This window comes from Moschus berezovskii, chromosome 3 (assembly GCF_049115385.1).
Source record: "Moschus berezovskii isolate FMDL1 chromosome 3, NW_MosBer_1.0, whole genome shotgun sequence".
Lineage (NCBI taxonomy): Eukaryota > Metazoa > Chordata > Mammalia > Artiodactyla > Moschidae > Moschus > Moschus berezovskii.
The window spans coordinates 105,010,529-105,036,153 of record NC_142462.1 but is presented as its reverse complement, the minus strand read 5'-3'; the positions used below and the strand labels follow the sequence as shown (position 1 = coordinate 105,036,153).

General features: G+C 38.1%; 1 protein-coding gene across 6 annotated transcripts in view; it reads right to left on the bottom strand.

Annotated features, from left to right (window-relative positions):
* Nucleotides 1-25,625, bottom strand: part of MKLN1 (muskelin 1) — a 378,299-nt gene that overhangs the window by 124,212 nt on the left and 228,462 nt on the right. For 4 of the 6 annotated variants that reach the window (XM_055421278.2, XM_088834669.1, XM_055421283.2 and 1 more), the window contains one exon: nucleotides 17,599-17,668. In XM_055421278.2, coding sequence (XP_055277253.1) covers nucleotides 17,599-17,668 — 70 coding nt within the window. Of the gene's footprint in view, nucleotides 1-1,116; nucleotides 1,296-17,598; nucleotides 17,669-25,625 lie in introns of all 6 variants that reach the window. The other 2 variants (XM_055421281.2, XM_055421279.2) reach the window with 1 other exon arrangement.

Genomic DNA, 25,625 nt, shown 5'->3' with positions numbered 1-25,625 from the left:
ACAATTTCAGCCCACAGTGATTTTTCAATATAAAAAATAATATATATATATAAAATCATTTAAAATCATATGAATATTAACAATTTATAAAAAATAAGGATGATATAAAAGGAGAATACTTTAGCTTTAGATAGGTCTATCATCAAAAATATCTCCCAGGAGCTGAGCCTTAAAGGATGAGATAGCATAGTGTCCTCAGGCTGCCATATTACCACAAACCTGATGGTTTAAAACAACAGAAATTTATTCTCTCACAGTTCTGAAGGCCAGCAGTCTGAACTCTAATGTGAGCAGGACAATGTTCCCTCCAAAGGCTCTAACAGCAGATCCTCCTTTGCCTCTACCAGTATCTAGTGGCTCCTGGTGATCTTTGCTTGTGGCAGCGTGTCTCCATCGTCACATGATCTTCTTCCTTGTGTCCCTCTGTGTTTTTTCCTTTTCTGTGTCTAATAAAAACACTTGTCATTTGATTTAGGGCTCAACCTAATCCAGGATGATCTCATTTTGAGACCCTTATCTTAATTACATCTGCTAAAACCTTTATTTGAAATAAGGTTACATTCTGAGGTTGCACACCCTTTTTTCTTTTCCCCCCAGAGGGTAGTGAGGAGCACTAGTCACCTACACACAGAGCCAGTCAGGCAAAAAGGCTTAAGAAGAATGAATTCTGGAAACTGTTAAAAGGCCAGCATGATTGGAGCCGAGCAAGCAAGGTCGAGAATGGTACATGCTAAGACTGAAGAGATAGGAAGTTATCCTATCATACATCATAAATGCCAGACAATCTATTAAGCACAATGGAAAGCCAAGACATGATTAACACCACACACAGTCTGCCTGGTAGAAAACGGATCAGGGGAAATGGCCGAAGAATTGGTTACAGTTACAATAATTCCAACAAAAGAAGAGATGGAGATTTAAACTCAGGCAGTGTGGAGACAGAGAGGATTAGACAGTTTTGACATATATTTTGGAGCAAGAGTGAAAGGCATTAAGTAATAGCTGGATACAGGGATGCATTGCTCAGTTGCTCAGTCCTTTCCTACTCTAAGCCACCATACGGACTGCCGCATGTCAGGCTTCCCTGTCCTTCACTATCTCTCAGAGTTTGCTCACCTTCATGTCCACTGAGTCAGTGATGCCAGCCAACCATCTCATTCTCTGACACCCCCTTCTCCTCCTGTCCTCAGTCTTTCCCAGCATCAGGGTCTTTTAAAATGAGTTGATTCTTCTAATCAGGTGGCCAAAGTATAGGGAGGGGAGAAGGTAGCAATAGCGATGATTTAGTTTCTGACCTGAATAACAGGGTAATTGAAATATCATTTACTCTGATGGGAAGGATTGACAAAGAAACAGGCAGCATGGAAATGACACTAGAAAAGTCCAAGATTATATATTTGTGTAAATCTCAGTGCAATAAATCAGTGTCTAAAACAATAGTCACTTCATGAAGTCCCATTACTTCATGGCAAACAGATGGGGAAACAGTGGAAAAAGTGACAGACTTTATTTTTGGGGGGGTCCAAAAATCACTGCAGATGGTGATTGCAGCCATGAAATTAAAAGACGCTTACTCCTTGGGAGAAAAGTTATGACTAACATAGACAGCATTTTAAAAAGCAGAGACATTACTTTGCCAACAAAGGTCCATCTAGTCAAAGCTACGGTTTTTCTAGTAGACATGTATGGATGTGAGAGTTGGACTATAAAGAAAGTTGAGTGCCGAAAAACTGTGATGCTGGAGAAGACTCTTTAGAGTCCCTCGGACAGCAGGGAGATCCAACCAGTCCATCCGAAAGGAAATCAGTCCTGAATACGCATTGGAAGGATTGATGATAAAGTTGAAACTCCAATACTTTGGCCACCTGATGTGAAGAACTGACTCATTGGAAAAGACCCTGATGCTGGGAGGGATTGAAGGCGGGAGGAGAAAGGGACAACAGAGGATGAGATGGTTGGATGGCATCATCGACTCAATGGACATGAGTATGAGTAAGCTCTGGGAGTTGGTGATGGACAGGGAGGCCTGGTGTGCTGCAGTCCGTGGGGTTGCAAAGAGTTGGACATGACCTAGCAATTGAATTGAACTGAACTGAAAACAACAGTCCCCTTCTGTCGTCCCCTCTCATCCTCTGTCAACAGAGGGGACTGTTGCTTTAGACACTGATTTAATACACTGTCTGAGATTTACACAGATATATAGTCTGGACTTTTCTAGTGTCATTTCCATGTCATTTCCAGGAGGAGAAGGGGACAACAGAGGATGAGATGGTTGGATGGCGTCACTGACTTGGTGGACATGAGTTTGAGCAAGCTCTGGGAGTTAGTGATAGACAAGGAAACCAGGTGTGCTGCAGTCCATGCAGTTGCAGAGTCGGACATGACTGAGCAACTGAACAGGAAACAATAGTCATTTATGATTTCCCATGATTCTGTGAGTTCAATGGACAGTTCTTCCACTGACATCTCCTGGATTTATTCATGTAGCTGTATCAGCTGGTGGGTTGGCTAGGGGACCTGGCTTAGTTGGGATCGGGGGTGGGGAAACTGGGATGACTGGGCTCTCCATATAGGCTTCTATACTCAAAGAGGCTAGATGGGCTTTCTTTAGAGCAAGTGGGTCTCAGAGCTCAAGACAATGGAAAACAGATGCTACAAGGCCTCTTGAGGCCTTGCTTAGTAGTTTCAATAACACTTCAATAGAATTTTTTGTTGGTGAAAGAAAGTGACAAGGCCAGCCAAGGTTTATAAGGTAGGGAAAGAGACTGCACCTCTAATTGGAAGAATCTGTAATGTGTGACCATATTGAGAAATTTTGATTCTATTCCAAGATAAGTAGAGAAACATAAATGTGTTTTAAGATGTAGAAACAATATAATTCAATACCCATTCAGGATCAAAAACTCTCAGAAAACGACAAATAGAAGAAATTTTTCTCAAACTGATATAAGATACCTATAAAATATCCACAGCCAGGATCATACTTAATGAAAATTTCCCCCTAGTATTGGGATATAAGAAAAGCTGGGGCTGGGGGAATCAGAGAAGGGGAGAAAATGTTAGCAAATCACGTATCTGATAAAGGATTTACATGAAAACACATAAAGACTCTCAAAATTCAATAATAAGAAACAAAACAACCAAATGCTAAAATGGACAAATCTTTTGAATAGACATGTTACCAAAGAACATTTAGAGAGGCAAACAACCAGATAAAAAGATGGTCAACATCAATTACCATTTTTAAAATGCAAATAAAACCACCAAGACTTGTACATTAATTTTCAACACATCTTTATTTGTAATTGCCAAAAACTGGAAAACGATCCAGCACCCATCAACAGATAAGTACATAAACAAACTGTGATATGTCCATAAGAGAGAAATCAGCTGAGCAACAAAACTGAATGAATTATTCATGCCAACTGCAACATGGACAAATCTCAAAATAATCATTTTGAGTGAAATAAGTCAGATAAAAAATGCATACTGTATTTCTCCATTTATATATAAAACCCTAAAAAATGCAAATAAATGTACAGGGAAACAATAGTAGTTGCCTAGTGATGAGTCAGTTCAGTCCAGTTCAGTTCAGTTGCTCAGTCGTGTCTGACTCTTTGCGACCCCATGAATCACAGCACGCTAGGCCTCCCTGTCCATCACCAACTCCCGGAGTTCACTCAAACTCATGTCCACACAGTCGGTGATGCCATCCAGCCTTCTCATTCTCTGTCGTCCCCTTCTCCTCCCGCCCTCAATTCTTCCTAGCATCAGACTCTTTTCCAGTGAGTCAACTCGACGCATGAGGTGGCCAAAGTATTGCAGTTTCAGCTTTAGCATCAGTCCTTCCAATGAACACCCAGGATTGATTTCCTTTAGAATGGACTGGTTGGATCTCCTTGCAGTCCAAGGGACTCTCAAGAGTCTTCTCCAGCACCACAGTTCAAAAGCATCAATTCTTCGGCGGTCAGCTTTCTTCACAGTCCAACTCTCACATCCATACATGACCACGGGAAAAACCATTGCCTTGACTAGATGGACCTTGGTTGGCAAAGTAATGTCTCTGCTTTTTAATATACTATCAAGGTTGGTCATAACTTTCCTTCCAAGGAGTAAGCGTCTTTTAATTTCATGGCTGCAATCACCATCCGCAGTGATTTTGGAGTCCCCAAAAATAAAGTCTGACACTGTTTCCACTGTTTTCCCATCTATTTCCCATGAAGTGATGGGACCAGATGCCATGATCTTTGTTTTCTGAATGTCATTGGGGAATTATAAATTAAAACTACTTTATACCAACAATAAATAGTAAAGTTAAAATGTGGTCAGGGCCGAATGTTGGTGAGACTGTGAAGCAACTAGCAGTCTGATAGTTTCATTAAAAAGTACTATACAGTTACCCTTGAACAACACAGGTTTGAACTGCAGAGGTCCACTTACATGAGAAAAGTTTTCAATAAATAAACAGACAATTTTTAAAAGCCTAGAAACATTTTAAAAATTAAGAAAAAGGTATGTCATGAATGTATAAAATACACGTAGTTACTAGCCTATTTTTATAATTTATTACCTAAGACACATATAAATCTATCATAAAAAGTTAAAATTTATCAGAACTTACACACAAACCCTATAGTCTGTATATGGTAGTACTTGCACTCAACAGAAATGTAAGCAAATGTAAGGTTGCAGTATTACAATTGCATAAAATTAACTGTAATATATACTATCTGTCTGTCTGTTCCGTCGCTCAGTCGTGTCCGACTCTTTGCGACCCCGTGGACTGGAGCCTACCAGGCTTTTCCGTCCATGGGATTCTCCAGGCAAGAATACTGGAGTGGGTTACCGTTTCCTTCTCCAGGGGATCTTCCCGACCCAGGGATCGAACCCGGGTCTCCCGCATTGGAGGCAGACGCTTTAACCTCTGAGCCACCAGGGAAGGACTATAATAATTCATAGTTACCTCCTGTTGTTATTGTGGTAAGTGCAAGTGTTGAAAGCATCCACCTTAAATGTGATATGATGCTAATCATCTCCATATGATTACTGTCATGTGTGACCATAATCATTTTCTCCATGTAACCGTCTATTCAGTAAAGTACCTATCACAATACGAAGTGATCTCACGCAGTTCTTACGTAGTGATATTTTTCACTGTGTTCAGTGCAACTCTGTAAACCATGAATAAAACCATGAGACACATACAAAGTACCACAAGTAATGTTGGAAGAAAGAAGATGGGGGAAAAAATCATGATACTACAAAAAAAGTTGAATTATTTAATATCAGAATTGGGGTCTGTAGCTGCAGTGGCCCATCGTTTCAAGATAAATTAATCTTGAGTAAGGACCACTGTAGTAAAAGAAAAAGAAACCCATGAAGCCATTGCTTCAGTGATACCAGCAGGCATAAAAAACTTTGCCTCTTTTATGAAATACCTTTTAATCTCATTTTCAAAATGCAGTTTTCATGTGGGTATAGGATAGCTATTAAGAAAGGCATAGCTACAGACTAACGATTCAAGAAAAAGCAAAATCATTATATGACAACTTAAAGCAAAATAAAGGTGGAGAATTTAAGGCCAGCAAAGGATGGTTTGATAATTTTAGAAAAAAGGTTTGGCATAAAAAATGTCAAGGTAATAGGGGAAGCAGCACACCAGCCAACCAAGAGGCAACATACGAGTTCCCAGATATCACTGAGAAAATCAGAAGGGAGAAAGGATAGCTGCCTGAACAGGTTCTTAATGCAGACAAATGTGTCATACTCTGGGGAAAAAGTGCCACAAAGGACACCGAAGGAGAACGTGAGCATAAGGATTTAAGGCAGGAAGGGATGTTGATGATGTTGTTCGGTGGCTAAACTGTGTCTGACTCCTTCAGATGCCATGGACTGCAGCATGCCAGGCTCCTCTGCACTTCACTATCTCCCAGAGTTTGCTCAAATTCATGTCCACTGGGTCAGTGATTCTGACTATCTCATCCTCTGCCACCTCCTTCTCCTTTGGCCTTCACACCTTCTCAGGATCAGGGTCTTTCCAATGAGTCAGCTCTTTGTATCATGTGGTCAAAGTATTGGAGCTACAGCATCAGTCCTTCCAATGAATATTCAGGGTTGATTTCCTTTATGATTGATGGGTTAGATCTCCTTGCTGTCCAAGGGACTCTCAAGAGTCTTCTCCGGCACGACAGTTTGAAAGCGTTAATTCTTCAGCACTCAGTCTTCTTTTTGATCCAGCTCTGACATTCGTACATGACTAGGGAAAAACCATAGCTTTGACTGTAAGGACCTTTGTCGGCAAAGGGATATCTCTGGTTTTTAATACACTGTCTAGGTTTGTCATAGCTTTCCTTTCAAGGAGAAAGTGTCTTTAAAATTCATGACTGCAGTCATTCTCTGCAATAACTTTGGAGGCCAAGAAAATAAACCTCTCACTGCTTCCACTTTTTCCACTTCTATGTGCCATGAGGTGATGGGACTGGAAGCCATGATCTTAGCTTTTTGAATGCTGAGTTTCAACTCAGCTTTTTTACTCTCCTCTTTCAGTCTCATTAAGAGCCTCTTTAGTTCCTCTTCACTTTGTGCCATTAGTTTGGTATCATCTGCATATTTGAGGTTGTTGATATTTCTCCTGGCAATCTTGATTCCAGCTTGTGAGTCATCCAGCCTGGCATTTCACATGATGTAATTTGCTGAGAAGTTAAATAAGCAGGGTGACAATATACAGCCTTGATGTATCCTTTCCTGATTTGGAACCAGTCTACTGTTCCATGCCCGGTTCTAACTGTTGCTTCGTGACCTGCATACAGATTTCTCAGGAGCCAACCACCCCTTTAAGAATTCTCCAGAGTTTCTTGTGATCCACACAAAGACTTTGGCACAGTCAATGAAGAAAAAGTAGATGTTTTTCTAGAATTCCCTTGCTCTCTCCATGATTCAACGAATGCTGACAACTTGATCCCTAGTTCCTCTGCCTTTTCTAAAATCCAGCTTGTGCATCTGAAAGTTCTCAGTTCATGTACTGCTGAAGCTTAGCTTGAAGGATTTTGAGCATAACCTTACTAGTATATGAAATGAGTGCAAGTGAACAGTAGTTTGGATATTCTTTGGCACTGCCTTTCTTTGGGAGTGGAACGAAAACTGACCTTTTCCAGTCCCGTGGCCACTAATGACTTTTCAAATTTTGCTAATGTGTTGAATGCAGCACTTTAACAGCAACATCTTTTAGAATTTTAAATAGCTCAGCTGAAATTCCATCATCTCCACTAGCTTCGTTCATAGTAATGCTTCCTAAGGCCCATTTGACTTCACATACCTGGATGTCTGGCTCTAGGTAAGGGACCACACCATCATGGTTATCGAGCTCATTAACATGTTTCTTCTATAGCTCTTCTGTGTGTTCCTGCCACCTCTTCTCAATCTCTTGTTTCTTTTAGGTTTGCACCATTTCAGACCTTTATCGTGCCCATCCCTGCATGAACATTCCTTTGATATCTTCAATTTTCTTGAAGAGATATCTAGTCCTTCCCATTCTATTGCTTTCCTCTATTTCTTGGTGCTATTCACTTAAGAAGGCATTCTTATCTCTCCCTGCTGCTCTCTGGAACTCTGCACTCAGTTGGGTCTATCTTTTCCTTGGGTATATCCTGCCTTTCAGCTCTCTTCTTTCCTTAGTTATTTGTAAAGTCTCGTCACACAACCACTTCTTTTTCTTTAGGATAGTTTTGGTCACTGCTTCCTGTACAGTATTATGAACCTTCATCCATAGTTCTTCAGGCACTCTGTCTACCAGACCTAATCCCTTGAACCTATTTGTCACCTCTACCATATAGTCAGAAGGAATTTGTTTTAGGTTGTAACTGAATGGTCTAGTGGTTGTCCCTATTTTCTTCAATTTAAAGCCTGAATTTTGTAATAAGGAGCTCTTGATCTGAGCCACAGTCGGTTCCAGGTCTTGTTTTTGTGGACTGTATTGAGCTTCTCCACCTGTGGCTGCAAAGAAAATAACCAATCTGACTTCGGTATTGACCATCTGGTGATGTCCACATGTAGAGAGGTTTCTAGGGTTGTTGGAAAAGCATGTTTACTATGACCAGAATGTTCTCTTGATAAAAGTTGGTTAGCCTTTGCCCTGCTTCACTATGTACTCTAAGATCAAACTTCCCTGTTACTCTGGGTATCTCCTGACTTCCTATTTTTGCATTCCAATCCTCTATGATGAAAAGGACATCTTTTCGTGTGTGTGTTAGTTCTAGAAGGTCTTATAGGTCTTCAAAGATCCAGTCAACTTCAGCTTCTTTGGCATTAGTGGTTGGGGCACAGACTTGGATTACTGTGATGCTGAATGATTTGTCTTAGAAACAAATCATTCTGTCGTTTTTGAGATTGCACCCAGGTACAGCATTTCGGACTCTTTTGTTGACTATGAGGGCTAATCCACAACTGAGCGTCATTTCCACTTTGGTCCAGCCACTTCATTCTTTCTGGAGCTATTAGTAATTGCCCTCTACTCTTCCCCAGTAGCATATGGAACACCTCCAACCTGCAGACCTTATCTTCTAGTGTCATATTTTTTGCCTTTTCATACTGTTCATGGGGTTCTCGCAGCAGGAATACTGGAGTGGGTTGTGATTTCCTCCTCCAGTGGACTGCGTTTTGTCACAACTCTTCACTATGACCTGTCCGTCTTTGGTGGCCCTGCAATCAGGAAGGGTAGGCTACCTTTATTGTTTTGTGTAAATGCAGTCGGGATTATGATCAGGACTGTCTTTATCTATAATGCTGCTAATCCCAAGCCTTGAAGGGAAAAGATAAACACTAGCTGCCAGTCTTTTGGTTGTACAATAAAAAGGCTTGGGTGAAAACCCTTTTTCTGGACTGGCTCCACAGATGCTTTGTCTTTGATACAGGAATTGTTCTGCCAGTAAGAAACTGCCTTTTAAAGCTCCTTTCATATTGGACAATAATCCTGGCTACCCAGAACTCTGTGAGTGAAACATCAAAGGTGTCAAAGTGGTCTGCTTGCCCCCAAATACAGTGTCTCTAATTCAGCCTCTAGATCAGGAGTCATAAGGATCTTTAGGGCTCATACTCCATGGGAAAGATTGTCAATGCTATGGAAGAAAACTCGGATAGAACATCATGGACGTCTGGAAGAATTTCACCACTGAAGATGCCATGGTTATTGTAGAAAAAGCTGTGAAAGCCTTTAAGCCCAAAACAATAAATTCTGCTGGTGAAAACTGTGTCCAGATTTCGTGTTTGATGTCACAGGATTTATGACAGAGCCAATCAAAGAAATCTTGAAAGAGAGAGTTGATATCGAAAAAAAAGGTGAGGGATGAAGGGTTTCAAAATACAGACCTTAGGGAAATTCAAGAGCTAACAAACATCAAACCAGAGGAATTAAAAGAAGATAACTTGATGGAGATAAGTGCTTCCGAACTAGTGTCAGACAATGAGGAAGAAAACACCAGAAGAAGCTGTGCCAGAAAACAAACTGACAATAGATGATCTGACAGAAAGAAGGGTTCCAATTATTCAAGACTGCTTTTGACTTCTTTTACGGCATGGACTCTTTCATGACAAGGGCACTAAAACTAAAGCAACAGTGGAAGAAGGATTGCTACTGTATAAAAACATTTCTACTGTAATGAAAAAGCAAAAAGTGAGAAGTTACCAGGTATTCATGCACAGTTATACCAAGTGTGCCTATCTCTCCTGGCAACTCCTCTCCATCTTCCACTGAGGCCACTCCTGAGACAGTAACACCAACCCCTCATCTTCCTCCTCCTCCTCAGCCTATTCAACATGAACATGACAAGAACCAAGAACTTTATGATGACCCATGTCCACTTAATGAGGAGTAAGTAATCATCATGCCGTACAACTGATAAACCTCTCTGCTGTGTATATGTGTATCATTGTGTGAACGTACAGCAAGAACTACATGAAACCATTTGTGTGGTCATCACTGCCTAAGTATTCATTGTATAGAACACTTCTGACTTCTGCACAAGATGTGTACTGAAATGGATAGCCAATCTTTACATAGGCATAAGGTGACTAACATTTTATATAAAATTAATGTTAGTTTTCTTACCGTTTTACAACTTTATTTTCGAATAATTATCATTATTTGATAATATGATATCAACAGTATCATACAGTATGCCCCCTCTCGCTTTAGTAATTAGAAAAATTACATATCAACCTATCAACACAGGTAAGAGGCTTTTCAGACAATGTTAATAATGTTTTAAATACTGTATTATGAATATGACTGCAATAAAATATACCATAAATATTTTATGGTATACTCATTCATTAGTATATAGGGTAAGGTATTGTGAAGCAACTGTACCAATTACAATGCTACCGAAGAATTGATGCTTTTGAACTGTGGTGTTGGAGAAGACTCTTGACAGTCCCTTGGACTGCAAGGAGGTCCAACCAGTCCATCCTAAAGGAGATCAGTCCTGGGTGTTCATTGGAAGGACTGATGCTGAGGCTGAAACTCCCAATACTTTGGCCACCTCACGCGAAGAGTTGACTCACTGGAAAAGACCCTGATGCTGGGAGAGATTGGGGGCAGGAGGAGAAGGGGACAACAGAGGATGAGATGGTTGGATGGCATCATCAACTCGATGCACATGAGTTTGGGTGAACTCTGGCAGTTGGTGATGGACAGGGAGGCCTGGCATGCTGCAATTCACAGGGTTGCAAAGAGTCGGACATGACTGAGCGACTGAACTGAACCATAAAGCAATTATATTCCTGCTTCTTCATTTATCAATGAATGGTTATATCTGTAAATATATACAAATTTCTTTTCCACATTTTATCTTTTCATTTTTGGTCTCTAATGTTGGTAATACATCTACAGAGTTCTGTATCATGTGAGAAAATACTTGTACACAGCATAAACTTATGACATCAATAAACATAGTAGAGTAAAAGTACTTTCTATTCCTTATGATTTTCTTAATAACGTTTTCTTTTCTCTAGCTTACTTTATTATAAGATACAGTATTAATAAAGAATACATATAACACACAAAATACCTGTTAATTGACTATGTTATCAATAAGGTTTTGGACCAACAGTAGGCTAAGAGTAATGTTTTGGGGGAGTCAAAAGTTAACATGCAGATTTTCTTTTTTTTTTTCTCTTTTTTTTTTATTGGAGGCTAATTATTTTACAGTATTATATTGATTGGTTTTGCCATACAAGATTTTCAACTGAAGAGGAGTTGCCACCTCCTTGCATTGTTCAAGGATCAACTGCATCTCTGCCTTATGATGTAGCAACTTTACCTCCAAACATTTATCTCAAATAACTGAAAATATGTATCATTTTTAAAATCTTATAAAAGAATATTTATATAAGCTTTCTTCACAATCACCAAAAACTTAAATGTAACAAATATCCATAAATAGGAAAACAGATGAACAAATTGTGGTATATCCATAGAAAAAAATTGTATTCTGTTAATGAAAAGAAATGAAATACTGATGCACGTAAGAAGTGGACAGCAACCCCCCACCCCAAAATTTGAAGTATAAAAAGTCATATACAAAAGTGTGTGTATATGCTCTGACTCCATTTCTATTAAATTTTAGTACAGGCAAAACTAATCTGTGGCGAAAGAAATCCTCGTGCCTCTGGATAAAGGGTGGGAGACTAAAGGGACAGAAAGAATCTTTCTGACGTAATGAAAATGCTTGACATCTTGATAAGCATATAAATTAATGTGTGCATTTTTCAAAATGAATACTGTGCACTTAAGGTTCATGCATTTCACTATATGTAAATTACATTAAATAAAACTGTATTATTGAACACATACAATGTTGTTTTCACAAACTAGGGCAAAATACCATAAAGAAACTTCATAAATTTGCTGGCATCCTGGTTCCACAGATAGAAATTACATCGAAATACATATATTTTCTGTTTATTCCTCACTTTACAAAACTCTTATTCCCATAATATTGTTATGGTTCACCAAACAGAAAGAATAACAGGAGTATACTGCAAAAGCTGGAACACACACCCCAACTGTATTAAATACTCACTGAAGTTTCTTGACCTCAAAAGTAGAATGCCCACAATTTGTTAAACTTTCAACTGTTCTCTCTCCAGGCCCAGAAAGCAAAGAATAGTACCTAATACCGTACTTTTATTTAAACTACCTCATAAAGAACTTACAGTTGTAGTAGAAAAATTATGATTTAATCTTTCTTAAAACAATTATCAAGACATATATAACCACCTGTACATTTTAATCAACCCTAGGGCATTCCCCAGTCACCCTGAAAGATGTGTTTTCCATGGCAGTTTTAGTAACTTCTATAAAACATACCAGATGTGGGAGGAAGAAATTACTATCTTAAAGTATGTATGGGGTTTTCGTTCATGCTACATTTACTCTCTACCAGCACAGACAGATGATCCAAAATTGATAGCAATGCTTTCCTCACTAGGTCACCAAATATTTGCTCCCTTCCACAATGGAAATGGCTTTCACTCTTTCTTCTAATTATATAAATTATAAGTTGAAAATTAGAATCAAGACAAAAGCGTAAGAACAAAATCTAAAAGAAATTAAAATTCCTAAATTCCATTATTCTGATACAACCACCACCATTTTGATGATTCAGTTGAACCCTGTTGTACACACTCACATAGACACACACTTTACATACTTTGAATATCATATATGTTGTTTTTCATGGGAATAACTCTTTCAAATGGTTCTTTTATCTCCCTTTCCTCTCTCATCTCCTCCTCTCTTAAATAACCAATCTCAACAACCAGTTATATATCCTTTCATATCTTTACCTGGTCTCACTATATCAAATAAAAATATACACATATACATACACATATAAATATGTACTTCTCCTTGTTGAAGGAGGGAGAATTGTTATTCAGCTAACAATAGTAGGATCCTATTACAGATGTTTCTCTGCATCATGCTTTTCTCATTTTATGGAGGAAATTCCTCCAAGTCAACTGGTATGAAGCCAGTTCACTCTATTTAAATGGCTGACAATACTCCATGAAAAATGTATTCAACCATTACCTTGTAAGTACTCTTTTTTTTCTCCTGAGCCAAAATCTGACCCTCAGTAACAGGGTGAAATAATGTTTGTCTTTAACTGCTAACTTTTGTGGTAATTTGTTACACAGCAATTGAATGACTAATATAGAATCCAAGGTCAAAAAAATATCAACAGTTCTACTTACTAAGTAGTTATGTCCAAACAATAAGTATTATGTCCTGACAATTGAGTAGTCACCTGAAAAAAATTCTTAATATATATTACAAGAAAAATATTTCTATTTTTATCTACCCCATTCATAGCCCAACACAAGCTTTAGAAAAGTGTTTAGAGTTCATATACTATGGGGTGCCATTCTCAAAACATGCCATACATCCTAGCATCCATGTATACACATAGTCCTTCCTCTTTATGGTTAAAAAAGGAGTAGTTGAGAGGCTTTGAGTTTGTTTCCCATCCTTTTCTAAATAACTACACATTAACTTCCGTATCCGCTTAAACTGCACATACTAAACATAATTACAATATCTTACTGACAAAGTCAAGCACTATATATCAAACAGTATATCCTAATAACAGCAATGCCTTAGATCTATGCAGTCTAATACATAGCCACTAGCCACCTGGGGCTATGTATTCTAAACTAATTAAAATTAAGTAAAATTTAAAACTGCATTCCTTATTTGTACTAGACTCATTTCAAATACTCAACAGCTATCTGCTGTTAGCAACTGCCATACAATACAGTGCAGATTATAAGAATATATTCATCACTGTAGAAAGTACTGTAAACACTATCCTAGTGGTTAACGAAATACAGAGTATTCTTGCACTAAAGACCCCCTAAATGTCATACTGTTGGTTTTCTATTTGTTACGTAGATTATTCTATCTTCCCTTTTATGACACTCTGTCAGTTATCAACTTGCTGCTGATGTGCCCATCTTTCATAGATATGCTCCCCATGCACAAAGCTGCTTCCAGCTGCTGAAACCCAAAGAAACAATGAACCAAACAGAATAACATTAAATGCAAAGTCGATTCTTAAGAAAAGGCTCTCAGAACCTAAAAACCTCATCACATTGTTTTGATTTTTCAGAGTCCTCTTTTCCTTTCTTTCTAATCTCAGACCTGTTTAAAATATGGTAAATGAATTGCTGGTTACAGTATAGCTGTTCCTATCTTTTCATGGATCTGGTACTTGCAAATTCATCTACTTATTAAAATATATTTGTAACATCAAATCAATATTCTCAGTCATTCCTGGACATGCACAGAGCAGCAAAAAATTTAAGTTGCCATATGCAATCCCATGGACAGGGTGGGCTAGTCCATGGGGTTGCAAAGAGCTGGATACAACTTACTGACTGACCAGGCATGCACGCACACTCTCTGAGCTAAGGTCAAACAAGGGATCCTACACACTTGCTCTCAAGCAAGTGTCTTTTTCATGGTTTATCTAGTGCCACATTTAAAAATATTTTTCTGTTTGCTATTGGTGCTTCACTGCTAAAATGGTCCCCAAGTGTAGTGCTGAAGTGCTGTCTGGTGTTTTTAAATACAAGAAGCCAGCGATGTGCCTTACAGAGAAAATATCTTTGTCAGATAAGCTTTATTCAGGCACGAGTTATAGTGCTATTGGCTGTGAGTTCAATGAAATGAATAAACCATATACACAAAGTAAGATGACTTTAAACAGAAATGCATATAAAGCAACATTATGTATGGACTGATTGATAAAAATCCAGTAACCAACAGTAACAAGAGGCTCACAGAAACATAACTCTGAGTTACAATGAACAATCCACCAGTCTGGCAAAATCTAAAAATCAGTCATAGAAGTGATGGGGAGAGTACAAGACACAACAACTTTCATACACTGCCAATCAGAGTACAAATTATAGAGCCATTTTCTAAAAACTTTGGCATTACCAGAGAGAACTCAAATACACATATCCTCTATGATCCAGCAATTGTATGCCAAGATATATACCCTAAAGAAACTCTTATATGTGTGTACCAGGAAAAAACATACAAGAATGTTCATAGTACTCTGTTCCTAAGAGCAAAAAACTATAAAAACTCAAAAGCCTATCAAGTAGAAAAATGGATAAATATATTTTTGCATACTGACATACAGAATGCCAAACCGTTAAAACTGTGTGCGCTAAGTCACTTCAATTGTGTCTGACTCCTTGCAACCTACGGACTATAGCCCACAAGGCCCCCCTGTCCATGGGATTCTCCAGGCAAGAATACTGGAGTGGATTGCCACGCCCTCCTCCTGAGGATCTTCCCAACCCAGAGATCAAACCCATGTCTCTTATGTCTCCTGCATTGGCAGGCGGGTTCTTTACCAGGAGCACCACTGCTAAAGGTCAGTCAAAACTAACAAACTACAATTATACTCGGCAACATTAATATCATAATATTTAACAAACAAAAAGCCACAGAAAACATATAAATGAGTGATTCAATTTCTACCACATTTACATAAAGTCAGACCACCTGACCTGCCTTTTGAGAAACCTGTATGCAGGTCAGGAAGCAACAGTCAGAACTGGACATGGAACAACAGACTGGTTCCAAATAGGAAAAGGAGTATGTCAAGCCTGTATACTGTCACCCTGCTTATATAACTTCTATGCAGAGTACATCATGAGGAACACTGGGCTAGAGGAAGCACAAGCTGGAATCAAGATTGCCGGGAGCAATATCAATAACCTCAGATATGCAGAAGACACCACCCTTATGGCAGAAAGTGAAGAAGAACTAAAGAGCCTCTTGATGAAAGTGAAAGAGGAGAGTGAAAAAGTTGGCTTAAAGCTCAACATTTAGAAAACGAAAATCATGGCATCCGGTCCCATCACTTCATGGGAAATAGAGGGGGAAACAGTGGCTGAGTTTATTTTTTGGGGCTCCAAAATCACTGCAGATGGTCACTGCAGCCATGAAATTAAAAGACGCTTACTCCTTGGAAGGAAAGTTATGACCAACCTAGATAGCATAATAAAAAGTAGAGACATTACTTTGTCAACAAAGGTCTGTCTGGTAAAGGCTATGGTTTTTCCAGTGGTCACGTATGGATGTGAGAGTTGGACTATTAAGAAAGCTGAGCGCCGAAGAATTGATGCTTTTGAACTGTGGTGCTGGAGAAGACTCTTGAGAGTCCCTTGGACTGCAAGGAGATCCAACCAGTCCATCCTAAGGGAGATAAGTCCTGAGTGTTCATTGGAAGGATTGATGTTGAAGCTGAAACTCATACTTTGGTCACCTGAGGTGAACAGCTGATTCATTTGAAAAGACCATGATGCTGGGAAAGATTGAGAGCAGGAAGAGAAGGTGATAACAGAGGATGAGATGGTTGGATGGCATCACCGACTCTGGGAGTTGTTGATGGACAGAGAGGTCTGGCATGCTGCAGTTCATGGGGTCGCAAAGAGTCGGACACTACTGAGTGACTGAACTGAACTGAAAGTCAGACAAAACTTAAATCACTGGAATTTATAAACATATACATACATAATACTGTGAGAATATGGTTAACAAATATGAAATAATAATTATGGAAGTGGGATTAGAGGACAGATACAAGATGGGGAGCACAGGAAGCTTCAAAGGTTGCAGTAGTTTTCCATTTCTAAAGATGGCTGAAGAGTAAACAAGTATTTGTTTTATTATTCTTTAAATTTTATATATAAGTATGTATATTTTTTCCCTTTGAATATAGTAAAACACCTAAAACATGAGGTGATCCAAAAAGGTTTGTAAACGGTAAAAAAAAAATTTAATTAAGGAAATATAAGTACAGAGACTAGGTTTCCAAGAATTACAGTAAAATTAAAAATTAAGTTTTATTTATCCAACTTCTTTACCTATCAGAGCATTAATTTCCTCAAGGATATGGACATAATAAGTGTTAATGCTTATGTGTATAAATGAAAAATGATTATTTTTTACTTCAGATGACTTCAGACACTATTTGTCAAGGAAACAATTTAGTTAATGGTCCTAATACCATCTAAGTACACTTCTTTAGTAAAATAACAAACTATGTTAAGTTTATTTTTTCTAAAAGGCAGTTACTGAATCACTGAGTGAAAGTTCAATTTACTAACATCACATTAAATATTTACAGAATGACTTCAGTTTAAGTGCAGTAGAAGCCACAAACTGTTCAGAATAGTAACAGCACCATAACCAGTTCTTTTTAGTTAACATTTTCCTCAAAATATAACAAGAGACTTAGTTTTGTATCAGTAATCAAAAAAAAAAAAAAATTAGATTTTAAATGCTCCAGTAGAGAGAAATAAAAAGTCTATGCTTCATCAAACCCCACACTATATTTGCCTATGAAATAAGAATTCTTCCAAAATGTAAACAAAACAAAAAAAGGGGAAATAAAAAATTTACCTCACAGTTTCAAAGACTGAATAAACTACTGATGTAATCCAGATAGCTGTTATCCATTCAGTACTTGCCTATTTAAAATCTGACTTCTAAATGGAATCTGGAATTAAACGTAATCTTACCTGCGGAGGGTAGTTGCTCTCTGAAGACCACCTTGAAGACTGGTCATTTGGTTTATCAACTAATATGTTCCTGAAATAAAGAAAAGGAAATTATACATCTAATTAAAAGAATAAGTGAACAAAAATATGTAAAAAGAGGAATAATCTACCAGATTAAAATTATCACTAAGTTATATAATACTGGGAACTTGAATAAGAAGAAAAAAATGAAACAGAACAAGAAACACAGAAAATGTCTAGCAGTTTTAAAGTTTTCAAATATGATAAAGGTAGTATTTTAAACAACTGAAAAAAAGCATTTTATTTATAGATATGTGCACACAGAGAGAGAAAGAGAGCTCTACTTCATGTCAAGTGACAAAATGAACTACAGGTGTACTTAGGAATTTAAGGTAAACAAAGTAATAAAATACTAATAATTAATACTACATATTTATACACACATATATATGTGTGTATATATATTTAGGAATTTAAGGTAAATAAATAAAAGACCTAATAATACAATATGATATCATACATATACACACATATATGTATATGTTTATATAAATATATACATCTTTATTTTTTCAATCTTTGGATCAAGAAGGTCTTTTAAGCCCAGCACTTAAAACAGACCTATGAAAAAAGGAACTGATACACGTAACTTTGGAAGGTGGTGCTTTCACTGGAAATTGTAAAGCAAAAGACAAACAGAATCACACATAAAAAACCTACTTTATTTGATAGTTATTTCTCAGAGGGATATGGGTTAATTCTGAAACACTTTATACTGGTGTCAAACAAACAGTAAATGGACACTAAATGATGGGAGTCAAGCTTCTCACTTTGGAGTGGAAAGTAACAGAAAAGCAAGGGGATGAAGGTTGGAATGAACCCAAGGGTACTGAAATAGAGTCAGGGACATCAGTGTGAACTCATTAATATTCAGCTTTATATAGATACAGATAAATAGATTCAATAATTATAAGTGAGTGTGCATACACACACTGACACAAATAGTACTCCTAGCTCTGTTCACTAATAGGGACTAGAATCAGTGACATTCTTGGTTTCTACATACCACAGTCCAATAAAAGGAAACAGGGATTCTTGGGAAAGGAGCTGATTCTAGGCGTAGAGCAGGGAATTCAGAACATTAGTCTAGAACATCTTGTCATGCTCAAAACAACCACAAAAGCGGGGTGGGGGTGGGGAACATGTCAAAGGGACACAGAGAAGCCAACATGAAAGAATGAACGGCCAAAGCTAAAATAACTAAACAGCAAAATAAATAATGAGGTACTGGATTACAACCCAAATATCCCTGAGTCTCTACTGATATAAATAACTCTAGTCTAACAATCCGGAGAAGGCAATGGCAAGCCACTCCAGTACTCTTGCCTAGAAAATCCCATGGAAGGAGCAGCCTGGTAGGCTGCAGTCCGTGGGGTCGCTAAGGGTCGGACACGACTGAGCGACTTCACTTTCACTTTTCACTTTCACACATTGGAGAAGGAAATGGCAACCCACTCCAGTGTTCTTGCTTGAGAATCCCAGGGACGGGGGAGCCTGGTGGGCTTCCATCTATGGGGTCACACAGAGTCGGACACGACTGAAGTGACTTAGCAGCAGCAGCAGTCTAACAATCAGGAAAACATCAAACAGATTCAGACTTAAGAATACTCAACAAAATACATGTCCAGTACTCCTCAAACTATCAATACAATGAAAAATAAGGAAAGATTAAAAAACCATCACAGACCAGAAGAGAGTAAAGGAACAAGATAACTAAAAGTAATGGTATCTTGAATGGGATCCTGTATCAGAAGACATTAACAGGAAATCTAACAAAACTCAAATAAAATGTGAAATTTAGCTAACAGTAATGTATCAGTGTTGGTATCTTGGTAATGTACCATGGTAATACAAGATGTTATCAAAAGGAGAAACTAGATAAGGGACATATGGGAACTCTATACTATTGCTGCAACTTTTCTATAAATCTAAAATCATTTTAAAATAAAAAGGGTATTTTTTAAAAAGTTGGATCTATACCTATCACAGAAAAGGTACTTAATAAATGTCAAAAAGATGAATGAATTTTTTTAAAGACAGAATTATAAGAAAAAGAATTTTCTTTACATAAACTTTTTACAAAGATAAAACATTAATACATGAAATGACCTCAAACATTCTAAAAGGTAAAAACCAGCTAGAAAAATATAGGCAATGTGAAACACAAAAGGCTATTTAAATTTTGAATATTTAAACAGCTGCTGCTGCTGCTAAGTCTCTTCAGTCGTGTCCAACTCTGTGCAACCCCACAGAAGGCAGCCCACCAGGCTCCCCCGTCCCTGGGATTCTCCAGGGAAGAACGCTGGAGTGGGGCGCCATTTCCTCCTCCAATGCATGAAAGTGAAATGTGAAAGTGAAGTCGTTCAGTTGTGTCTGACTCTTCGTGACCCCACGGACTGTAGCCCACCAGGCTCCTCCGTCCATGGGATTTTCCAGGCAAGAGTACTGGAGTGGGGTGCCACTGCCTTCTCCAATTTAAACATCACTTAATTATAAATACAGCCTTCCCACGTGGTTCATATGTTAAAGATTCTGTGTGCAATGTGGGAGACCCAGGTTTGATCCCTGGGTTGGGAAGATCCCCTGAAGGAGGGCATGGCAACCCACTCCAGTATTCTTGCCTGGAGAATTCCATGGACAGAGGAGACTGGTGGGCTACAGTCCATGGGGTCACAAAGAGTTGGACACGACTGAGTGACTAAGTATAAATAGCCTATACAAAAACTGGCAAACCCAACCATTCAAAATCAATAACAACCAAAAATAAGAGATTAAAACAAAGACACATTATCCCTATAAATTGAGCCTATTCTCAAAACAACATATTTGAATCATAACTGCAGTTGTTGGCCAGAGCTGGTAAAATGGTACTCTCATATTTTGCTTGCAGAAATGCAAATTGATACAACTTTTCAAGAGAGAATTTTAATATACTATATTTCAAATATGTATATCCTTCTAAATAAAAATGATAACAGCCGTGATAACAATGATGATGTTTGTATCTAACACTTCTGAGCTTTTATGACATCCCAGACTAAGTCATCCTGGTCTAAGTGCTTTCCATATATAAACTACTACCTTCGACATATAGATTAAGAAACTGACAGAGATAAATTAATATCCCTAAGTGGTGGTGGCGGTTTAGTCGCATCCGACTCTTTGCAACCCCATGGATTTTACAGTCTGCCAGGCTCCTTTGTCCATGGGATTCTCCAGGCAAGAATACTGGAGTGGGTTGCCATTTTCTCCTCCAGGGGATCTTCCCAACCCAGGAATTGAACCCAGGTCTTCTGCAATGCAGGCAGATTCTTTACCAACTGAGCTACAAGGGAAGTCCCCCTACACACCAAAAAAATAAGAATCAACCCAATGCGATCTGACTCCAAAGTCAATGCTTTTAATCCCCATAGTACACAGTTCTAGCATATTTCACTTCCTGTAACTTAACCTAAACAATAATCCAGGGGATTTAAAACATCCACATTCATCACAATTCAATTTATAACAGCAAACTGTAAACAACCTAATTGTCTAACAATAAAGGATGTGTTAAAAAAAACTTATGAAATGTCTATGTTACAGAATAACATGTAACCATAATGTATGCTATGGCCTCACTTTAATGCTGTTGGCAAATGTTTATTACACAGTGAGTGAAGGGAAAAGGTAGTTTACAGAGTATGTTCAGTCCAGTTTAGTCGCTCAGTCGTGTCCGACTCTCCACAACCCCATGAATCACAGCACGCCAGGCCTCCCTCTCCATCACCAACTCCCGGAGTTCACTCAAACTCATGTCCACACAGTCAGTGATGCCATCTGCCATCTCATTCTCTGTCGTCCCCTTCTCCTCCCGCCCCCAACCTTTCACAGCATCAGAGTCTTTTCCAGTGAGTCAACTCGTCGCATGAGTATGAGTATGTACAATGAATCAAGTATTGTAAGTAATAATAATGTTCATGCATGAAAAGAAAAGACCAAGAAGGTATGCTAAATTGCTAATGCAGCTATCAGTGGTGAGATTACAATGACTTTTTTCCTTCTTTGCACTTTTCAAATATTCTAAAACTAACACATCACCGTATAATTAGAAAAAAAAAAGATGTGTTTTATTAAGCATTACAAAACAAAGATAAGAACTCTATGAAAAGACTGCAGTACTATTAAAAACTAAAGCTTTAAAACTAGGGGAAAAAATCACTATGACATGAATGTTATAAAGTATGAAAGAAAATCTAATAGAACGATGATAAATTGGGACCACAAAAATCACAAAGTATAATACATTGGGGGAGGGGAGATCAAATGACATGTGAGTTAATTTCATCATTTTCATAGCTCCTAAGAATAATGTTTCTGAAACTGATAAAAAGAGACTCAAGAATACTGAAACTTAGAATAAAAACATACTACCTATCTTATAAATTATTTGAGACAATACCAACAACAACAAAATAGCAAAAAGGAGCTCACAGAAGATTAAATGAAAGCAGGACACACTGAAAACAGAAAATTTAAAATACAATGACAATATTAATACAAAGACTCTAAAACAGTCAGACATATAAATGGCCTAAAATAACACAGTAAGAGATCCTTTGAACTGGGTGTGTAGTAGTAACATTACTATTACAGGAAGACACACACACATTAATAGAGTGACTAGTAACAGATAAAAGATGTGTACGGCAGATACAATTTTGCAAAATTAGGAGGAATTTAAAGAAAAAGTATTAACTGGGATTAAAGGGCTCAAAGGGAGAGATAAAAAAAATAAAATTTAAAAAAAGTTTGGACTGGAGGAAAACAATAAGATAATAAGAGTTCAAGCTAAGATTATGAGTCAATAAATTAAATGAAAACAAAAATAAAGTAAAAAACACAGTGCCAGAAGAAACTAATAAAACAGTAGCCGGAGATTAAAGTCTCTCAGCATCTAGAAAATTAATAAACAAACATCTATACAATGTCAAAGTAGCAGTAAGGATTAATAGTACTATGAAGAAAAACAAAGCAAAGTCGAAGAGAAACAGACCTGAATAATGTGAGGGAGTTAGCCATGTCATAATCTGAAAAATGAGCAGACACATCACCAAATGGAAAGCTAAAGGGGCACATAGTTACGGTATGCTATGGTCTTGTGAATCCTGAAATGCCTATTAAACGACCCATTAGAGATTCAGCAGCTGGATTAACTGAGGCTGAAATTCAAGGAAAATGCCAGAGCTGCAAAAATAGAGCCATCAGTATATCAAATGCTAAAATATATAAAGCTATGACGAGTTGATTCACTGGAAAAGACTCTGATGCTGGGAAAGGTTGGGGGCGGGAGGAGAAGGGGACGACAGAGAATGAGATGGCTGGATGGCATTACCGACTCTGTGGACATGAGTTTGAGTGAACTCCGGGAGTTGGTGATGGAGAGGGAGGCCTGGCGTGCTGTGATTCATGGGGTCGCGGAGAGTCGGACACGACTGAGTGACTGAACTGAACTGAACTGATGACACTGAATGAAATAACTCAGGGGATAAAAAGGAGGTAGAAGAGAAGTTGCAGCCCCCCACCCACCACATGGCACTAATGGTAAAGAACCTGCTTCCAATGCAGGAAACATAAGAGACACGGGTTCGATCCCTGGGTCTGGAAAATCCTTTGGAGGAGGAAATGGCAACCCACTCCAGTATCTTTGCCTGGAGAATCCCACAGACAGAGGAGCCTGGCAGGCTAGTCTATGGGGTCGCTAAGAGTTGGATACAATTGAAGCAACTTGGCACCCACAGAGAAGCGGAAGGACTGATTAAGCTCTGGAGGGTCCATTATTTGGGGGGCCAGAAGAGAAAGATCAAGCAAAGGAGACTGAGAAGGACCAAAGATGAAGAAACTGAAAACTTAACTGTGATGTCAAATGAAGAAAGTATTTCGAGAACAAAGAAGTGAAAAACTATGTTCAGTGCTGCTGAGAAGACAGGATTTGGGTGGTATTCACTTCATCTGCCTAACTCCAAACTTAAAAGTTGCCACACAGAAAGTGCTTAATAAATATTTGATAGATATGAACAAATACATAAACAGCACTAAAAGGAAAAAAATTCAAGTGATTCTATTAAAGCATAGAGTATATTAATTATATTAAACAAATACATTAATATATTTGTTATCTATAATTTAAAGCTTATACTAAGATGAAAGAGAAATATGTACACTTGAAACTAATACAATATTGTAAATCAACTAAATTTTAAAAATAGATAAAAGAGAAATATGGTGCAGATCAGAAATGAGGTCAGGTCTAAGGTGCCTTGGAAAGATGGAAACTTGAAAATATTTCTTATGATTTCTCTCTAGCTCCAACATTAAGTCAACTACCAAGTACCTCTCTTAAGCCCAGAAGGTGCAGAGGCCAGAACCAGAACTTTTAAGAATTATCACAAAAGCTTATTAGTACTAGGAGGACCACGAGATCCATGGATGCACCTTTCCCCAAGAGAAATGAAGTAACTAAACAAGCACTCCTGGAACAACAGGCTAGTCTCCCTGGCCCATAAAGAGCTTCAGGAGAGCTTTACTGCTGAATATAAGAACGTACTTCTCTTAGCTGAAGGCATCGAGTTGCTAAGAGGTGGCTCCCAGTGACCCATGGCAAACCAGAGAACTAACAATACACGAAATGTTACACAAAAAGCCACAAGACAAAGACTGCCAGGCTGCCCATAATCTGAGGTATCAGAAGCTTTACCCAAAGAGTACACAATACAAAAATGTTCATATAGAAAACTGTACAAAAACAGCCACGAAAATTTATTTAAAAAGTGAGAAGAGATCATTTTATCAGCTTATAAAATACTTCAAATTCTTTATAATTAAAACAGTAGGGATTGGTATAGGAACAAACCAAGAACTAAGAAACAAAAACCCAAAAATTGAGTTCAGTGTAGATGAGAACTTAATATTTTATGAAAGTGATAGTTTATTTCAATGGGAAATGATACTTCATATTTAAATGATGCTTATACAACTGGATATCCACAGGAAGAAAATAAGTAAACCCCTATCTAATATCATATACAAAATTAATTCCAATTAAAGATATAACCATACACACATACATAAACATCTCAGAAAAAAACTGAGGGCCAATATATACAACCAAAAAAGTGTTAGAGATCTTTCTGTCAAGAAACACAGAAACTTTAAAACAAAAAATTTATTTTAAAAATTTTAAAATTTTGTATTGTAAAAAAAAAACTCCAAAAAAAAGGACAGGAATCACGTGGGTCAGAATGGCCATCATCAAAAAGTCTACTAACAATAAATGCTGGAGAGGGTGTGAAGAAAAGGGAACCCTTTTACACTGTTGGGTGGGAATGTAGATTGATACAAGTACCATGGAGAACAGTACGGAGATTCCTTAAGAAACTAGGAATAAAACTGCCATCAGTTCAGTTCAGTTCAGTCCAGTCGCTCAGTAGTGTCCAACTCTCTGCGACCCCATGAATCACAGCACGCCAGGCCTCCCTGTCCATCACCAACTCCCAGAGTTCACCCAAACTCATGTCCACAGAGTCAGTGATGCCATCCAGCCATCTCATTCTCTGTCGTCCCCTTCTCCTCCCGCCCTCAACCTTTCCCAGCATCAGAGTCTTTCCCAGTATTACCGTATGTAAAATACATAGCCAGTGTGAATTTGATGTATGACGTAGGGCACCCAAAGCCGTTACTCTGTGACAACCTAGAGGCATGGGGTGGGGAGGGAGGTGGAAGTGTGGCTCAGGAGAGAGGAGACACATGTATGCCTATGGCTGATTCATACTGCTGTATGGCAAAAACCATTACAATGTTATAAAGTAATCATCCTCCAACTAAAATAAATACAACTTTTTAAAAAAGACAGGAAACAAGCAATAGTTTAGGAAAAAGTACTTGCAATTCATATGACTAACAAGCTAGTAATCATATCTAAAATAAGT